The 17,107-nt window shown below is 38.1% G+C and overlaps 1 protein-coding gene across 2 annotated transcripts in view; it reads right to left on the minus strand.

Annotated features, from left to right (window-relative positions):
• prkcaa (protein kinase C, alpha, a) overlaps positions 1-17,107 on the minus strand; it is a 140,156-nt gene that overhangs the window by 64,841 nt on the left and 58,208 nt on the right. For both annotated transcript variants that reach the window (XM_079629470.1, XM_079629469.1), the window contains exons 4-5: positions 603-714; positions 287-415 (exon numbers count right to left, since the gene is read on the minus strand). In XM_079629470.1, coding sequence (XP_079485596.1) covers positions 287-415; positions 603-714 — 241 coding nt within the window. The remainder of the gene's footprint in view (positions 1-286; positions 416-602; positions 715-17,107) is intronic.

Raw genomic sequence — 17,107 nt, forward strand, 5'->3', positions numbered from 1 at the left:
TGTTAGGGCCGTCTAGGCCTAAACTATTGTAATATAAATATATATATATATATATATATATATATATATATATATATATATATATATATGTATATGTATTTATATGTGTGTGTATTTTAATATTTTATGTTTAAAAAGTAAAAACGTTTTTAATAAAACGTGGATGAGTATGTAGATGTATATTTTCTCCATATTAGGATTTTTCCATTTAACGCTTTTGGTTAGGTTTACATTAACATGTTTTGCACTATTGCATCTTTGGTCATGGAAAAACAGCGAAACTCACCAGTGACATGCATTTTTTCTCCTATCACCTCAATCTTCATGTTAAGACGCCCTCGTCTCTCTTTGAAGTCCATTCCACAAAGGCTTGGCACATTCATCACACACTGCTTATGGACGTTCATATCACAGGCTGTGAACACATTATATCTTGCATGTAACATTTTAACATTTATTTTAAAGTATAAAATATTCCAATAATTAGTCAATGATAACTGCATTTACTGTATATCAATATAGTTACGGGCTACATCTTAAATAACCTCTAAAATGATCTTAAATAGCTTCATGTGAGCTAAAATATAAAGTATTGTACTTACAGTCACATTTCATTCCTTGGTGTAAGAGCCCATATAGAAGAGATCCACAGTGGTCACAGAATGTGGGACTGCCATAAGTGTGGATCTTAAATTTGTGCTTACTCCTAGGGTCCTATACAGATTAAAAATACACAGAAAGAGAGAGAGATTAAGTCTGAGAATCAACAGTAACTAGATAGACCATTATATTTCTGACATACTACAGTCTCTCACAACCGTGAGTACACCCTTCACATTTTAGCAAACATTTTAGTACATATACTCAAGGGACAACTATAGAAATACTAAACCGGATATAAATGAAACGAAACAAAATGAAACTCGGATATATTTTAGAGTAGTGAACGTGCTGCTTGTACAGCAGTTTACTGTCCTCTGAAAATAACTCGACACACTAAAGTGAGTACACCCTAAGTGATAATAGCTGCACGTTGTTAAACCATGCAAAGTCACATGTCCTATTCATCATGTTCTTGGTTTTGTCTGCTTGACAGGACCATACAATTTGTTGTATCTTGTATTAAAGCAGTTAGAATTTGTGCTTTTGAGTACATGTGCGGCCCAAGCAGTAGGCAACATCTAGGCTGCAACTTCGAGCAACCCGCATGAAGGCGACACACATCAGCTCGTTAAACCCTACAAGCAGTCGTCGAAACAACATCCGTGGGACAGGTGACCCAGAGATGGAGGGAACTACTGTTTTCCAGGAGGTGGTGAACACCACTTCTTCCCCGGAGGAGGGCTCGGTGGAGAATCTTTTGTTTTTGAAAAAAGATTATTTCTGTTCTGCTGAAATTTCAATAAAAGATGTTTCCTCAATCTCTGGGTAACATGAGGTGCGGTTTGACAGTGTGCGACACTGCACTTCCTCACTCTCGACCCCCTTTTCTCTCGTCACAGTGCAGGACTTTGCAGTTTGAGGACGTGGTGCCTCCTCACGCATCTCCAGCCAAACCTTTGACACTTCCATAGAACCAGGTAAGAGTCACACCACACTCACTGCCTCACCTAGCTGCCCCTCCGTGGATACATCTGTAGTTCCGCTGGTGCCACTTGCAGTGCCTGGGGGCTTGGCTAGTGCTTCCCAGCCCGTCTTGTTAGCTCTCCGACTCGGTCACGCAATTCAGTTTGCACTGCACCTCACCAGGTTCAGCAGCTTCCTGTTTACCTCAATGGCAGACAAAGATGCCCCTGTCCTGCGTGCGGACATTGCGGTACTGCTGGCGAAGGACACAATAGAGCAGGTCTCTCTAGCTGAGATGAAGTCAGGGTTTTACAGCCCCTGCTTCATTGTACCTAAGAAAGGCGGTGGGTTACGGCCAATGTTGTATCTGCGTGTCTTAAACCGAGCCCGTCACAAGCTCCCGTTCAAGATGCTAATGCAGAAACACATCCTCACGTGCGTTCACACCCAAGATTGGTTTTTAACAATCAGCCTGAAGAACTTGTACTTCCATGTATGGATTTTGCCTCGACACAGACCGTTCCTACTGTTTGCTTTCGAGGGTCGGGCATTCCAATACAAGGTCTTCCCATTCGGGCTGTCCCTGTCTCCCTGCATTTTTACAAAGGTCACATAGGCTGCTTTTGCCCCGCCAAGGAAAGTGGGCATTCACATTCTCATTCGCAATCTCGACAACTGGCTAATTCTAGCTCACTCTCAAGATCAGTTGTGCAAACACAGGAACCTGGTGCTAAGGCACCTCAGCCATCTGGGGCTTCGGATCAACTGGAAAGAGAGCAAACTTTCCCTTGTGCAGAGTATCCCTTTTCTCGGTATGGAGTTTGGTTCAGTCAACATGATGGCACATCTCACGAACGAGCGAGCCCAGTCAGTGCTGAACTGACTGGACATTAAATTGAATGTCCCCAACTAAGCAAGCCAAACCAATGGCACCAAAGGTGGAAAAAGGCGATGCTCTGTCACCACACTTTCAGCCCTTGGTCAGACCTTGCCTTTCTACGGGCCGGAGTGCCCTTAGACCAAGTGTCCAGGCACGTTGTTGTCATGACAGATGCCTCAAGAATGGGCTTGGGTGCTGTATGCAACGAGCACGCCGCCTTGGGCTCCTGGACAGGACATCGACTGCAGTGGCAAGCTAGTAACTGTCTCAAGTTACTAGCTGTACTGCTGGCCCTGTGCCGGATTTGACTGTCGCTGCAGGACAAGCACGTATTGGTCCGAACGGTGCCCTTGAGCCGCTACAGTCAACCAAGCTTAACCCTTTAGAACCGGCTGTGTCGTCGCAGACACATACCAGCAAGATATATTAATTTACCGTAACTCTTCAACCGCTTGCACTATCAAAACCATTCAAATTGCCCCTGACAGTAGACAATATGCGCTTTTCGGCAATATACAGCATGTTGTCATAACACATGTTGTCATAACTTCGTGGTCATATTGTTTTTTACAGTGTATTAACACTAATGAGAAAATAGAATCAATTAGAAAAGCACAGTTAAGACAAAAAGACAATTATGCAAGTCATTGCCATAAGTTTAATACTACAATTATTTTAATCATTAAAATAAAATGTTATTAATTTAAAATGTGTGGGTTTTTTTTCACAGGGTCAGCTGGGAAGGACAAAAGAGTTGAAAGAGCCATCGGTGTGTGTAAGAAAGTGTTGGCAGCATTTTCTTATTCATGGAAGAAAAAGAGAGATCTGGTAGCAGCACAGGAAAAACTCAATCTCCCCAAACATCAGCTTGTCACAGAGTCACCCACCAGATGGGGCTCATGCCAGAAGATGGTTGCAAGAATGCTGGAACAAAGAACAGCCATTGCTGAAGTCCTTGCTTCAGACAGAACCACCCGACACCTGGTTCCAACATGGCAGGACGTTGACGTCTTAGAATCTTAGAAGTCCCTTACTGGAGTTCACTGATTCTCTTTCTGGGGAGTCATATGTGACTGTGTCATATGTGTGAAGCCTGTTCTCCAGCTGCTGAGAACAAAATTACTGAGTGCTAATGAACGTGACACACAACTCACAAAAGACTTCAAGTCCAAAATCATGGCATACCTCATGAGAAATATGCAGACCTGGTCACCGATGACCTACTCGACGTGGCTACTTTAGTTGACCTGAGATTCAAAGCTCAGTACATCAAGACAGACAAGGTAGAAGCCATTAAAACACGGGCACTGGCTGAAATGATGGATGATTACCAAGGCTAACCCCAGGCAGAGACTCTTGATGAAACAAAGCAACAGGTGCAGAAGGAGGAATTGCTGCTGAACCACCTACACCACTGGGTATGAAGAAGCAACGCAAGTCTTTGGGTAGTTTCTTCAAAAAGCAAAGCCCTAGTGCAGATGCCATTCCTCTCCCTAAAAGACAAAAAGTACAGAGTGAGCTGGAAAGCTACCTGATCTGTCCTGATGCTGACAGTGAGTCTGAACCGCTGGAGAGGTGGAGGCTACATGAGCGCAACTTCCAGAGAATGAGCAAGCTTGCGAAAAAAATACTTGTGTATCCCTGCCACCAGCATCCACTCTGAGAGAACTTTTAGTACAATGTGGTCTTTTAGGGGTAATGTGGTCACATGTACCAGGGCAGCTTTAAAACCAGAGAGGGTAAACCAACTTGTCTTCCTTGCTAACAATTTATAAGCTATGTATATTTGAATATTGATGTTTGGTTGCTGTACTTAAAAGCTGAGGTTGGTTTATTATTTTATCTTGTTTTTTGTTTTGTTTACAGTTTTAGAGGTTTGTATTGTTGTTACTTATTACAGATGTTGATCTACCTTAAAGTTTGCCTTGATTGTTCTACGTTTACACTTTTACATTGCACAGATTTTGAAACATTTTATTTAAGTTCAAGAATATAAGACATAAAGAAGATTTTTGTTTACATTGTATTTTTTGTTTATGACTGTTAAAACTAATATAATTAGTTGTTTGCCTTAATAATGTGGATAAATAAATAAAAAACAGTGGTTTAAATTCAAACTTTTCTACTTGTCTTTAAAAAAAAAAAGTGAATAATTATCGATACCGAACGATATGAAACATTATATTGTGATAATTGTTTTTGCTATATCGAACAGCCCTATGTGCGTGTATGAAAAAAAGTGTCCTAAATGAAAACTGTGCAACCCAATGTCACAAAAAATACTTGTATATATGTATTGTAGTTAATTTTTTAACTTTAAAGTGTTAGTTTCTTTTGTTCGTGATTTTTCAGGGTTTTTTTCTAAATAAAAATCTGTACATTTAGTATAGTTTTTTTTTTTTTTTGTCTATTTAAATTATATTTACAAACTCACCACACACAATAATGGTCAATAACTGTAATTTGTTGAAAGCAAATTATTTTCTGAAAAAGATGACACCTTGCACATGAGGATAGCACATTGTTTTAGAATTTTACAGTAAAAAAAAAATCATGTTTTCTATCATGTATTCCATGTGAAAAACACCTATTTTAGCTTCAGGTTCTAAAGGGTTAAGATCCCTGTCCTTTAAGACAGTGCTCACGTCCATTAAGAGGTTGGGGGACCTGCAGGTATTTTCAGTCACTTGGAGTGTTGCCTCCCCACCTGGCGAACCCTGGGTTGAGTTTCTTTTGAGCATCCTTCGGCAGTCAGACGCAGCAGAGGTCCACTTTTAACCACCATTAATCGCAATAAGCTCTGTGTTTTGTTACTTTCGAGAAGAAAAAAAGTCTTCTCTCTCAAAAATCTGTCAATTTTATCACGAAATTCAAACAATAAATGCCATTTTGACTTTCTTTGATGTGGTGTGAAAGATCACTGTATAGATGCCTCAGTTCAAACTGCAGCACGGAGCTCGAGAGAACGCAATAATGCCTTCCTCTTTAATGCTAGTTACAAAATAAACATGAATGAACATTTGAAGGTATGTTGGAAGATACTGTACAACTTACTGAAAGGTACCTTATGTAATTGCTCAATCAGTGTTTCAACCAGGGAAAGACATCAATAAAACAGCTTGTAAACAATGTCACATAGCATCTACATTTACCTCAGGCAGTGTCTAACAGCTTGTTAGATTTAGTTTATATGTGTAATTCTCCACCTTTGTCAAATGTCTGGGAAGAAAAATCAATTGTGGCACAATCATCTTTGCATTGATCATGGGGTTTTAATACCCATGCTTTGTTCCCAACACATAGATAGGAAAGGAGAATGTCTAATCCAGCGGGGCCTCAGATATGACGTAAGAAAATATGGGATTAATTTCAGAGGCCTTGCCACAGCCAAACATTAAAGACACTCCCTCACTTCAGAAAACCATCCATTATTAAAAATGAATGCATTTTTCATGAATGGTTGAATATAATTAGATATAATGGCTTACTACAACATTTAACACTTGCATCTAAGTTGCTACGGAAATCATAATAATGATATAATATGGCCTTTAAAATCCAACTAAAATCATAATAGCCATTAAAATTTAATAGAATGAAAGCCTCATGCCTTCTGAAACTATTGTGCTTTCTCCACGTCATCCAATTTTCAGACAGGAAAAAACTACAAAAGTGCGAGTACCGTCATCAGCAATGGCCTAGATCAGATTTTCCTAAACTGGGGTTTGCTAAGCCTTGGAGGTTTGTGAGGGAACTTCAGTGGGTTTGTGAGTTGATTTAAAGCTAACAATTAATCAGATCAATATAAAATTAAGATTAATGACAATCGCAATATAAATTAGAAGAGCAACGACAGTCGCCTTGGTCTTAGTGTAAAAAGCTTAAATATTATGTGTTTTTTTAACTAAAACAGTTTGAAGGAAAATAATCAGCGAGCTGAATGCACATTTATCTTATATTCTTGTTGCTTTATTAAGCCTTAAAGTAAATAATTCGTTACTTTTGTTTTTATTTGCGCACAAAAAGTATTCTCGTCGCTTGCTAAACTTATGGTTGAGCCACTGTAGTCATTTGGACTATTTTAACAATGTCTTTAATAACTTTCTGGGCCGGCAAGTTTCAAATTACAATAGAAGCCTATGGAGGAGTGAGACAGCTCTCAGATTTCATCAAAACTATCTTAATTTGTGTTCCGAAGATGAACGAAAGTATTACAGGGTTGGGACAAAATGAGGGTGAGTAATTACTGACAAAATATTCATTTTTGGGTGAACTATCGCAAAATGTAAAATAACACTGTATAGTCTTCATTGCAACAATTAAATAGATTACTGCTTACAATTAGTTCAAAAAGTTATTCAGTCAAGAGCAGAAAGTGATTTTCTTTTGTTCTTTTATTAACATGACAGAAAACAGCAGGAATATTAGACTGCTGTCACGTTAAAGGGATAGTTCACTTTAAAACGAAAATTCTGTCATCATTTACTCACCCTCAAGTTGTTTCAAACCTGTATGAATTTCTTTCTTCTGCTGAACACAAAGGAAGATATTTTGAAGAATGTCAGTAACCAAACAGTTAACTGGTCCCATTGACTTCCATAGTATTTTTTTCCTACTATGGAAGTCAATGGGACCAGGTAACTGTTAGCCGGTTTTTGCCTGGAAGGCTCTATAGAAATCTGGCACCCTATTGAACGAAGTTAAACTGAGAGAGCGCGCCGTTCACTGACACCAGAATTCACAGTAAACGTTCATCAGGCAGTGATAGAGTACGTTCAGAACGAGTTCATGAACTATCGTTCAATGAATGCGTTCAGGCACAACACTGGATAATCCATATACTTTTCTCTAGTGTAGTGTACTGAAGTGTTCCTTTTTTACCATTTATAGGGAGCCCTCTATAGGCCATTGTTATTATTATTGTATGCAGCACTATATGCATACAAGGCACAACAATCCTGGTGTTCATTACATATATATATATATATATATATATATATATATATATATATATATATATATATATATATATATATATATATATAGTTTATATAGTATATATATACAGCCCTATAGTTTCTCTTGATATCAGCATGTTCACAGCTGTTTTTTTTTTTTTTACAGGGACCAGATGCCACTGCTGACATTCAGTCTCTGTACATGAACATGGTAAAATGAAAAATCAAATAACATAAAAAAATGACATGTATGTACTTTGTTTCAGGAATGGCACAAAGGTGTGTGACTGTTCAAGTCTCTGTCTTTAGATCAATGTGTTCAATAATGTGCTTTTTTGTCCTCTGTTGTGTATCTTTGGATTATGTTGTGTTGTAAATAAATCCAAACAATCATAAAGCCATTCTTGTTTAAATCTCTACTCATTCTTTGTTTATAGTTCTCTCACAGCCCCACCTGATAGGGCCATTATGGGAGGGTCTCAGGTGTGAAAACGCCTAGTAGCTGGAATTTTGTCAGTCAAAAGTAGTCGATCTCCGAAAGCAACTCCATATTGACTCCATATGAGGAAATGTCATGAACTTGTAATTCCAATGAAAAGCATGATTAGACACTTAGAATTAATATGGAAACAAGCTTTAGGAGCTTTCCATCTTTACTCTCCTCATGTTACGTTGCATTCGGAGACTGACTACTTTTGACTGACAAAATTCCAGCTACCGGAAACACTAACTGATAAAGTGAGTCGTACAAAACCTTTCTTTTTAGTAAACTTTGTGTACACAAACAATGTAGTCAATGCTCAAGTTCATGTGTAGAGCCCCTGGTGATACTTTGAGCACAGTTTTATGTTGTGTCGAGCCTTCTTAGTGTTTTAAAAATAGCGATTTTGATGCTATCATAGAACTGCCCCTGAATGGGCCCCACTCCATTCAAAAGGTATTTTGAGCTAAAACCAAAATACGGTCAATCTTACAAGTGGTGTTTCCATTCTAATTATGCTTTTACACGAAAGCTTGACTCTGGTAGAAAAAATATTAAACGATAGATAAACAAAAGATAAACAATTAAACAAAGATACACATTATATAGGCCTACACAGTGCTTTAATTTCAGGAAGGTCTACTAACATTACTGTTACTGTAAGGAATATGGCCTATAAATTAAATCTAATAAAAATAATCATATGTCAAATAACACTGCTTAGATTCCACTATATAAATTGATAGATTAATGCTTATTGAAACTTAAGTTATTTATTCAAGAGCTGCGAGTCATTTTCTCTTTGTCTCTTTGTTTGATTCACATTAATGGTGCAATCATCAGCAGATTTATTAGACTGCTGCCCCTTTAAGACTGAATGCAGATCTAATAATACACTATGCTCCTATCTATTTATACCCATTTAAGACATAAACTGTGTTTAAGTGACTACTCTCTAAGCAGGACAATTTCACATATTTTGTGTGACACAATGCCTGAAGTATAATTGGCTTGTCTAGTTGGGGTCCGTTTCGGAGCGCACACGCACACAGAATTTGAAGTTGGAAACAGCGTCTTATTGTTCTTGCACGTATTATTGTTCTTTTATTGCTCGTTTTATTATCAAACACATCCCGCAATTTAGCAACAGTAGAGACTGCATTTGTGCTCATTCTGATGTTAAGTTTGGGTTTTAGGGAGGAACCAATGCGCACCAATGTGAACGGAAGGCAGTTGCGCTAGGCGGAATGGGGCTACATTCAAACAATTTTACCTCAAACATCTTTTTATAATCCTTGAAATTAGATAATATCACAGGCCTAAAGTGTAACCAGACATTTGAATGTTTATGTGGCGAGCAGGACGAGGACGAGGGACGTGAGAGAACGGCGGTGTGAGATTAATGATGAACGACGCACCGGTCTCGTATCTCTCACTGAGGAGCGGAGGCATAAATGAGGAGTGACGACTGTGAAGATCGAGAGAGGAATAGGCCTGAATTTTATGTTGTGTTTTGTGTGGCCAGCAGTCGTCCGCGAGGGGCTGCTAGCTTATACTTTCATCATTAATCTCACGCCACTGGTCTCGCGCCGTTCTCTCACGTGCCTCGACCTCGTCCTGCTCGCCACAGTATAGTTCTCTCAGCCATCATCAATCATTAAGCAGGGACTTTCGAGTTGTGCGCGCTGTAGCTCTGCGTGAGAGAGATCTCTCTCTTCTGGTTTGCGAATAGCAAAAATGCATCAAATGGTTTAATATTATCGTATAGAAACGGCTGGCAAGACATAAATTGCAAGATAGCGTTTATACTGCAACAATAAATACTATGTGTATTTTATTAATTTCTCAAGTACCGACAGCAGAACCAGTAATGTTGGAGTTTATCGATACTGCAGTCTTTCATAATTTAGCCCCGGGGCTCATTTAATACTGGGTTTTGGTACCCATCCCTAGTGTGGAGTGGTTATTGCCTTTTGTAATACCTTCTCATTTGAGGCATCTGTGACAGTGCTGCATCTAGAGATTCTGCTTAGGCAGACAGGTTGTAGGCTGACTAAGCTAGGGAAGTGGAAGTCAGCCTCCCTGGTGATTCTAGGGGTTGATGCTTTATGTCCCCCAGAAGTGACAGGCCAGGGTCTCTTTTTGTCTCTGGTCATATTCCCTTAAAGGAATCTTTCAGTAGGTAAGTGTCTTTCAGTAGTCTGCCCTGGGGCCAAGCCCTTCTGTTTGACCCTGCGAGGTGAGTTGAGGAAAAGCAAACTTCCTCGTTTAGGCATGCAGCTCAGGCAATGGATGTAGGGAGTAATGTCACCAACAGCTCTGGTGTGTACCTTTGGGGAATTTGAATAGCAGTTAGGCCATGAGTCATTATTTTGAATGCTTAGTCCTGGCCAATATGGCATGCATTCCCCTTAGCATGGCAGATTGGATATTTCTCCCTCGAAAAGAAAAACGTACTAGATCTGCATGAAAAACTAAATAAATAAGAAAGGTAAGTAGTTTCCATCGTAGACTCCATAACATGTAGAGCATATTCATTAAAAGAGCTACTATGATAATATCTAACCTTGTCAACAAACATGACGCAGTTCTCAGCAATTCGTTATAAACAAGTTCATTATTCAATTAATAGTTTAAATAAAATGGTTGATTGTTTTTTTTCTGTCGCATTTTAAATCCACTTTGTTCTCCCCCATTGCTTGTGGACACTCTACTGCAGCTTCCTATACTGTCTGGGTGCTTTTTTGTTTCAATAACATCATGTTTTTAATGAACATTTCGAAAATCAATGTTTGAAATTTGCGCAATTATACAAAATACAATCGGGAATCATTTATGAATATTAGTTTTACCTCTAATCAAGGCTCCCAGATTAGATAAAACAGCACTAGCTTACTCACTACATAAGGTACACTCATTAGTAGAGACATTTAACAGAAATACATATTTAAAGATGGGAAATGGTTATTATATTATTTATTTACATATATTAACTGATGTTGGTGTGGCTGAGATATGATGAGCACAGAGTATAAAGTGATAGTTGCATATATTTTAGATCAAAGTGGTAAGGGGGAGGGGGTCTTTCATTTGAGGCTTGTGCTAATTAGCCCATTCCCACCATCCTCTGTGGTGTATTATTAATGCATCACTCAAGGTGTGGCAGTTATAATGCTGACATTAGTTCCTATAACGCAGTGGATAAACTTGATATCTCCCCATTGTGTGTGTGCGCGACTGCGCGTGTGTGTTTATGTGTAATTATACATGTTTGGCTGTGTGATTGTGCATGGCAGTTGAAAATGCTATTAATATCTTTGTGAAGTGTATAACATATAAAATGCCAAATGCTATTTAGTTCACAAATATATGTATTCATAATAGTTACACAATAAAACAATAACTACACAAGAGTAACACAAACTCTGCATCAGCTTCATTGTTCAATCACATGCTAAAACAACACAAATAACGCTATAAAATGTGATGCAAATATTCTGACAGCAAATGATGAGATAATTACATTTTAGAAAATTACAATATTAGAAGACACAAAGAGAAATGCCAGAAAAGCAGATGCAATTCTTTAGTGGAGTGAAAAGGTTTGTGTTCTTCTTGAGAATCAAAATGGAACTTAATTGAGCTGGATAATGACACTAATTTTGCAACATAGACACCATGAATTGAACTGAATCAACATTGAACTGATATGAGCAGAATAATGACACTATTGACTTCTGTAAAGCTGCTTATAGCTGAATTAAACTCGTTTCACAATTGATGCAAAAAAGGTACTGAACCGAACTGAAACAGCATTGAACTAAATTGACCTGAATAATGACTATTATCTTCTGCAGAGATGATTTACAGCTTAAATTGAATTTGTTTCATAATTTATGGATTTTACAACATTAACTCTCATTGTCCTGCTTTATTAATGTGAAGCTGATTTGAAACCATATGTATTGCAGAGATTAACCGATGTAAAATGTTTAGCTTTTTTCAGTTGCTTATAAATATATTAATGGCAAAGGTGTCATTGCACTCTATTCAGCACAAACAGGGCTACCATAATATGTGAGCAACATGTATGTACATGTTTGTATTTTTGAGAGAATAATGTTTATGCATGGTTATTGAAATAACTAAAAATTAAAGTTTCTGAAATAAGGCTAAAAAACACATACTAAATAGGCCTATGTGTTTACAAGACTTTTGTCTTGATGTTGTCGCCTGGAGCTTTTGGTTCAAAATAATCAGAAAATCATCCTGCCTAATCATTCACATAAAACAATACATTGATTTCAATTTTGTAAGACACTTTTTGTTTGGAAAGGCAGAATGCGTGGAAAGGCAATTAGCTGCATAATGAGCCTTTCATTCAGGTGTGTCACTGAGAGGGTAACACAAGAAAGAATGCGAGGACAAAATAAATATCGATGCCTCTCTAGTATAAAGCACCACTAAATAAATGTTATTTGACTTGAATCTTATGACAATGTAAAAAAAGAAATATATATATATATTGTTTGACTTTTGTCATTAATTTCAACCATTCACTACCGCACGCACGCACACACAATATGGGAGTGTGTGACAGACACTGCTTGATGCACTGTAGGTGGTACAGGCAGAGACGTTGCAAGCCAGGGAAGAATATGTATATGTGTGTGTGTAAGTGTGGAAAAGGGGTCTAAATATAGTCGCAGCTACAGCTGTAGCCTGTGATATAAGGGAGAACGTTCTATGGGTTCAGTCAAACAGTGATACTGGGCTTAGTTTAAGACTGATGTCATTCATACAGACCTGATTTTACATCTTACAGTGGCTATTTCTTAATTCTGAATAGATAAAGGGCCCATGCCATGTCACAATGTAACTTACAGTGAAATAATTCATAATTTTCTATGCATCCTTATGCTCAGGGCTGTTATTAAAGGAACATGCCGACTTTTGGGGACTTTAGCTTATTGACCGTATCCCCCAGAGTTAGATAAGTCCATATATACCCTTTTCATCTCCGTGCGTGCCACAACTCTATCTGACGCACCCACCGCTAGCCTAGCTTAGCACAAAGACTGAGGTAAACGGCTCCAGCTAACATACTGCACCCAATAAGTGACAAAATAATGCCAACATTTTCCTTTTTACATGTTGTTATTTGTATAGTCACAGCATGTACAAATGTCACTTAATGGGAGCAGTATGCTAGCTAGAGGCGTTTAACCTCCAGTCTTTTTTTGTGCTATAGGCTAGCGGTGGGTGCGTCAGACAGAGTTACGGCACGCACGGAGATGAAAAGGGTATGTATGGACTTATCTTACTCTGGGGGATACGTTGAATAAGCTAAAGTCCCAAAAAGTCAGCGTGTTTCTTTAAGCAGGGAAAGATTTCCGAGATCCACGGCCATGGGGGCCCACAACGATTTCATGTGATTTACATTTCCCAGACATCTATTTGCATATTACACTATTCATTAATGTATCATTGTTTATTCACACACCTCAGTGAATTGTTTATTTATTCACACTTTTCATTGCTTCATTTATTCTGAGGAGGCAAATTGCACTGGCAACCTTTACAACATCACTTTCTATACATTAGTCATAGTAGACATGATTGAAAATTCACTAAACTATAAAACAAAAATGTTCCTCATTGACAGAAAAGAGTGCAAAGCTGTATTTATATGCAAAAAAAAAAAATCTAAATATTGTTATGTAAATATTGTTAAGTATAACACTTAAGCATATGCCCTACATGGATCACAATGAATCCATACAGATAATGCAGAGAGAAAATGCACTCAATGTATACGCAATAAGAGCATAAGAGCCCTTAAGAACAGATAAACTGAGTTATTAGGGAGAAACAATGAAAGAAAAAAACACCAGAGTCAGTGTATTATTCTGACATTATTCTGCCTGTTTGTGAGAAAGAAAGTGTAAGGAGCACAATGAAAGGGCAGAGGTTTTGTAATACCAGTTTAGGAAAATGATTCCATATATCCTTATACCAATTAATAAAACATCCTAGCTTTGGTGTAATTAATGTATGATGTCAGACTTCATTGCCAGAATCACTCTGGGGTTAGAAAGTGCGCAAAAGCGACTCCCAGCTGCCACCAATCAAGCCTCTTCTTCTAACTCCTGACATTTGGTAGATGGAACCCATTCACCACTAACAGCCACACCTACCAACCAATCACTTCCTGCTGCTAGTAACCCACCGTGATGAGTCTCCCAGCTCCCATGGCAATAGTCAATCAAATCTCACTCAAATAAGGCCACATCCTGAAAGAAGTCATTATAGCTTGAAGAGCTGTTGGTCTCAAAAAACCTGTTCAGGATCCCAGACAGTACAGAGAAAAAGAACTTCAAATAGAAGAAAACAAAATGACCACACACAGATGGTTTTAATGAAAAGCAATGTAAATACCTTACAACAATACCTTCCCTATATAATAGGTAGGTCAAATAGCATTCAAAAAGAGAATATAATCATGAGTTTTCAAAACAAATTCTTATGTGTCAGACAAGTGGTAGACGAAGAACTCGAGTAAAGATACCAATATCGTAATAAAATATTATTTAAGTAAAAATGTTCCTAATTTATTTACGATGTGTTAATGTGTAAACATATTAAGAAGAAATCCAAACAGATGGAGATACACAAAAGTGGATATATTCAGACCTTTCATATAATGGCCTTAAACCAGTGGTTCTCAATATGTTTTTTTTTAGACTCTCTAGTTGCCATAGGGCAGAAACCTTGTATCTCCTAAAGTGCTATACTTTTTCTGGAAATGGAAAAAAAAACACTATTTAAAAAAAGAAAAATTAAACACCACATTATCAAAGTTGATATTGTAGCTTTATATTATGATCAAACACTTGCATGAATCATTATGTTATTAACATTTAACCAAAATCAAGCTCAAATGAGTTAAAAGGTTTTTGACCGACACTTTTCTGAGAATTTTTTACATAATACGTTCGTTGTCATACGCTTGTCATCAGTTGAGCAGATGTAAATGTGAGTGTAGAATTTGGTTTGGCTCAGCCTGACCTTTTAAAAGTAAATTCTTAGCAGGTGGTATCAACTTACTCTAGCTATGTTTATTCATACTTTGTTCATAACTCGTGCTCATACACTCCGTCTTATTGCTCCATAATTTCCTCCTCTTCTCCTAATTGTTCTGTATCTTCAGTTTCTTACACCATCCTTTCTTTTGTCTGACCAGTTGTTTATGGTGCTACTTTGAGCAGGTGGGTACCACACTTGTCATATTTATGTTTTATTTATAGGCCCAATTACCATCTTTTTATCATGGAGTGTCAAGCTAACTGGGGGGTGTCACACCAATGCGCTAAAATTGCCTGGACCATTTCCAAAGCTCACATTCACAGCCACACCAAACCAATTCTACAGTGAACTTTGGAGTATGCTAAAGCTACAGTTTTTCAATTGATTCAGAGTTGACTTGCATTTGAATCTGTGCAAGTATTCAAAAAAGTGGTTTGTGATTTAATAGGGAAATTCATGGTCTCACCATGAAAGGTTAAGAAGATTTACTGGTTCAAATCCTAGATAGGACAGCTCTTCTGGTCACTTCTGTGGTCAAAGTAGGGCGCCTGATCAAAAGATCTGTTCTGGCAGACCACTTTCTCTCTCTACCTGACAAGAGCTGGGAATATACAAATATTGCAAAGGCCTCTTCAGCAGCGTTGTGCAACCCGCAGTAGCGCAAAACCCTGGGGCAAGATCTGACAAGATTCAACAAGGTACAATTGACCAAAGGTACAGCAGTAAATGACGATGACTAATGTCAGACTTTTGGAGGCCAGTTTATTTCTTGTGAATGAATACAAAAAAATATATATAATTGTATAATATATTATAATAATATATAATATAATATATGTATATTGTGACACGCCATCTTATCAGATGTAACATTTATAAAAGCATCAGTCACACAAAAAGTGCTTTTACTGCCCCAGACAATTACTATCACCTGGGAAATTAAAAATGCCTGTGAACAAAACTAAAATGTCAAGTCAAAATGAGAAATACTCTCTTTTTATAAAGACTGCGATGTGGTCTAAAATTTCAAGTACTTTGCATGCTAGCAGACAGAAACAGGAAGTCTGCTTTGGGTTGCTTGTATGTCACCTGATATTATTTGCTTATAGTGGAGAAAATAAAATATACGATAAAATTGCAAGGAATCATTACAAAGATTTTTTTTTTTTTTATATAAAAATATTGAGGTATGTAGATGTACTTTTGAGAGATGGGTCTGTAATCCCATAAATTATTTTGTGAATTCTGTCTGCATTAAATTCGTACGGATCGAGCCTAACGCACAGAGTACAAATGTTTAATGTAGGCTGCAAATGCACACTTCACATTATCTCACAGCTGATTTTCCAAAGTTTGGTAAGTCATATGTTTATTAGACATTCAAAGACTTAAAGGGGTCATATAATGCAATTTTTGTACAAGTTAATATGATTCTTTAGGGTCTAAATGAAAAGTGAGTAATATACTTTAATTAAAAATTTTCATTAGTATTGTAAGAAAACAAATTTTACCTGGTCAAAAACAGCTCTGTTTTCAGCACACCATTTAAGTGCATGTGTCTTTAAATTATAATGAGCTTTGCTTACCCCGCCCCTCTGTTCTGTGGGGCGTTTTGACACAACACACGTGGAGTGTTGCCTTGGCAGCAGTTGAGGGTATATTTTGGAGAAAGAATGGCAGCGGGAGTCTCTGAGGACACATCTGTGCAACCGTATCAATTTTAACCGGAGTCGGACCCAGAACAAGATGACGGCCCCGAAGAAGTTCGACAATTAACGGTACTGATCCACTTGTCCGACACGAATGTCGTGTGGTGTCGCGACGCCTCCCCACATTTGTACGTTGATAGGCGTTCCTCTAGTTTACCGCTATGGGCGTGGTTTTGAGCCAGGGGCCAATCTAGAACAAAGGACCCGCGAGAGACTTCCCCCCCGTCTCCATGTGCTTCTTTTGGATAGCCGCGTCGCGTTCAACGGAATTAATTTGCATAAAGATGGGCATCGGCCAGCTTTTTGATGCGCAGCATTTTTTCAAATGAAGCGCCGCCTTCCCGGAATGCTTTGCGAGCGCGTCAAAGTCGCTTGACGTCACCCATAGGAATATAGTGGAGTGCAGCGCGACAGAAGTGTCGCACGG

This window comes from Phoxinus phoxinus, assembly GCF_949152265.1.
Source record: "Phoxinus phoxinus genome assembly, chromosome: 11".
Classification (NCBI taxonomy): domain Eukaryota; kingdom Metazoa; phylum Chordata; class Actinopteri; order Cypriniformes; family Leuciscidae; genus Phoxinus; species Phoxinus phoxinus.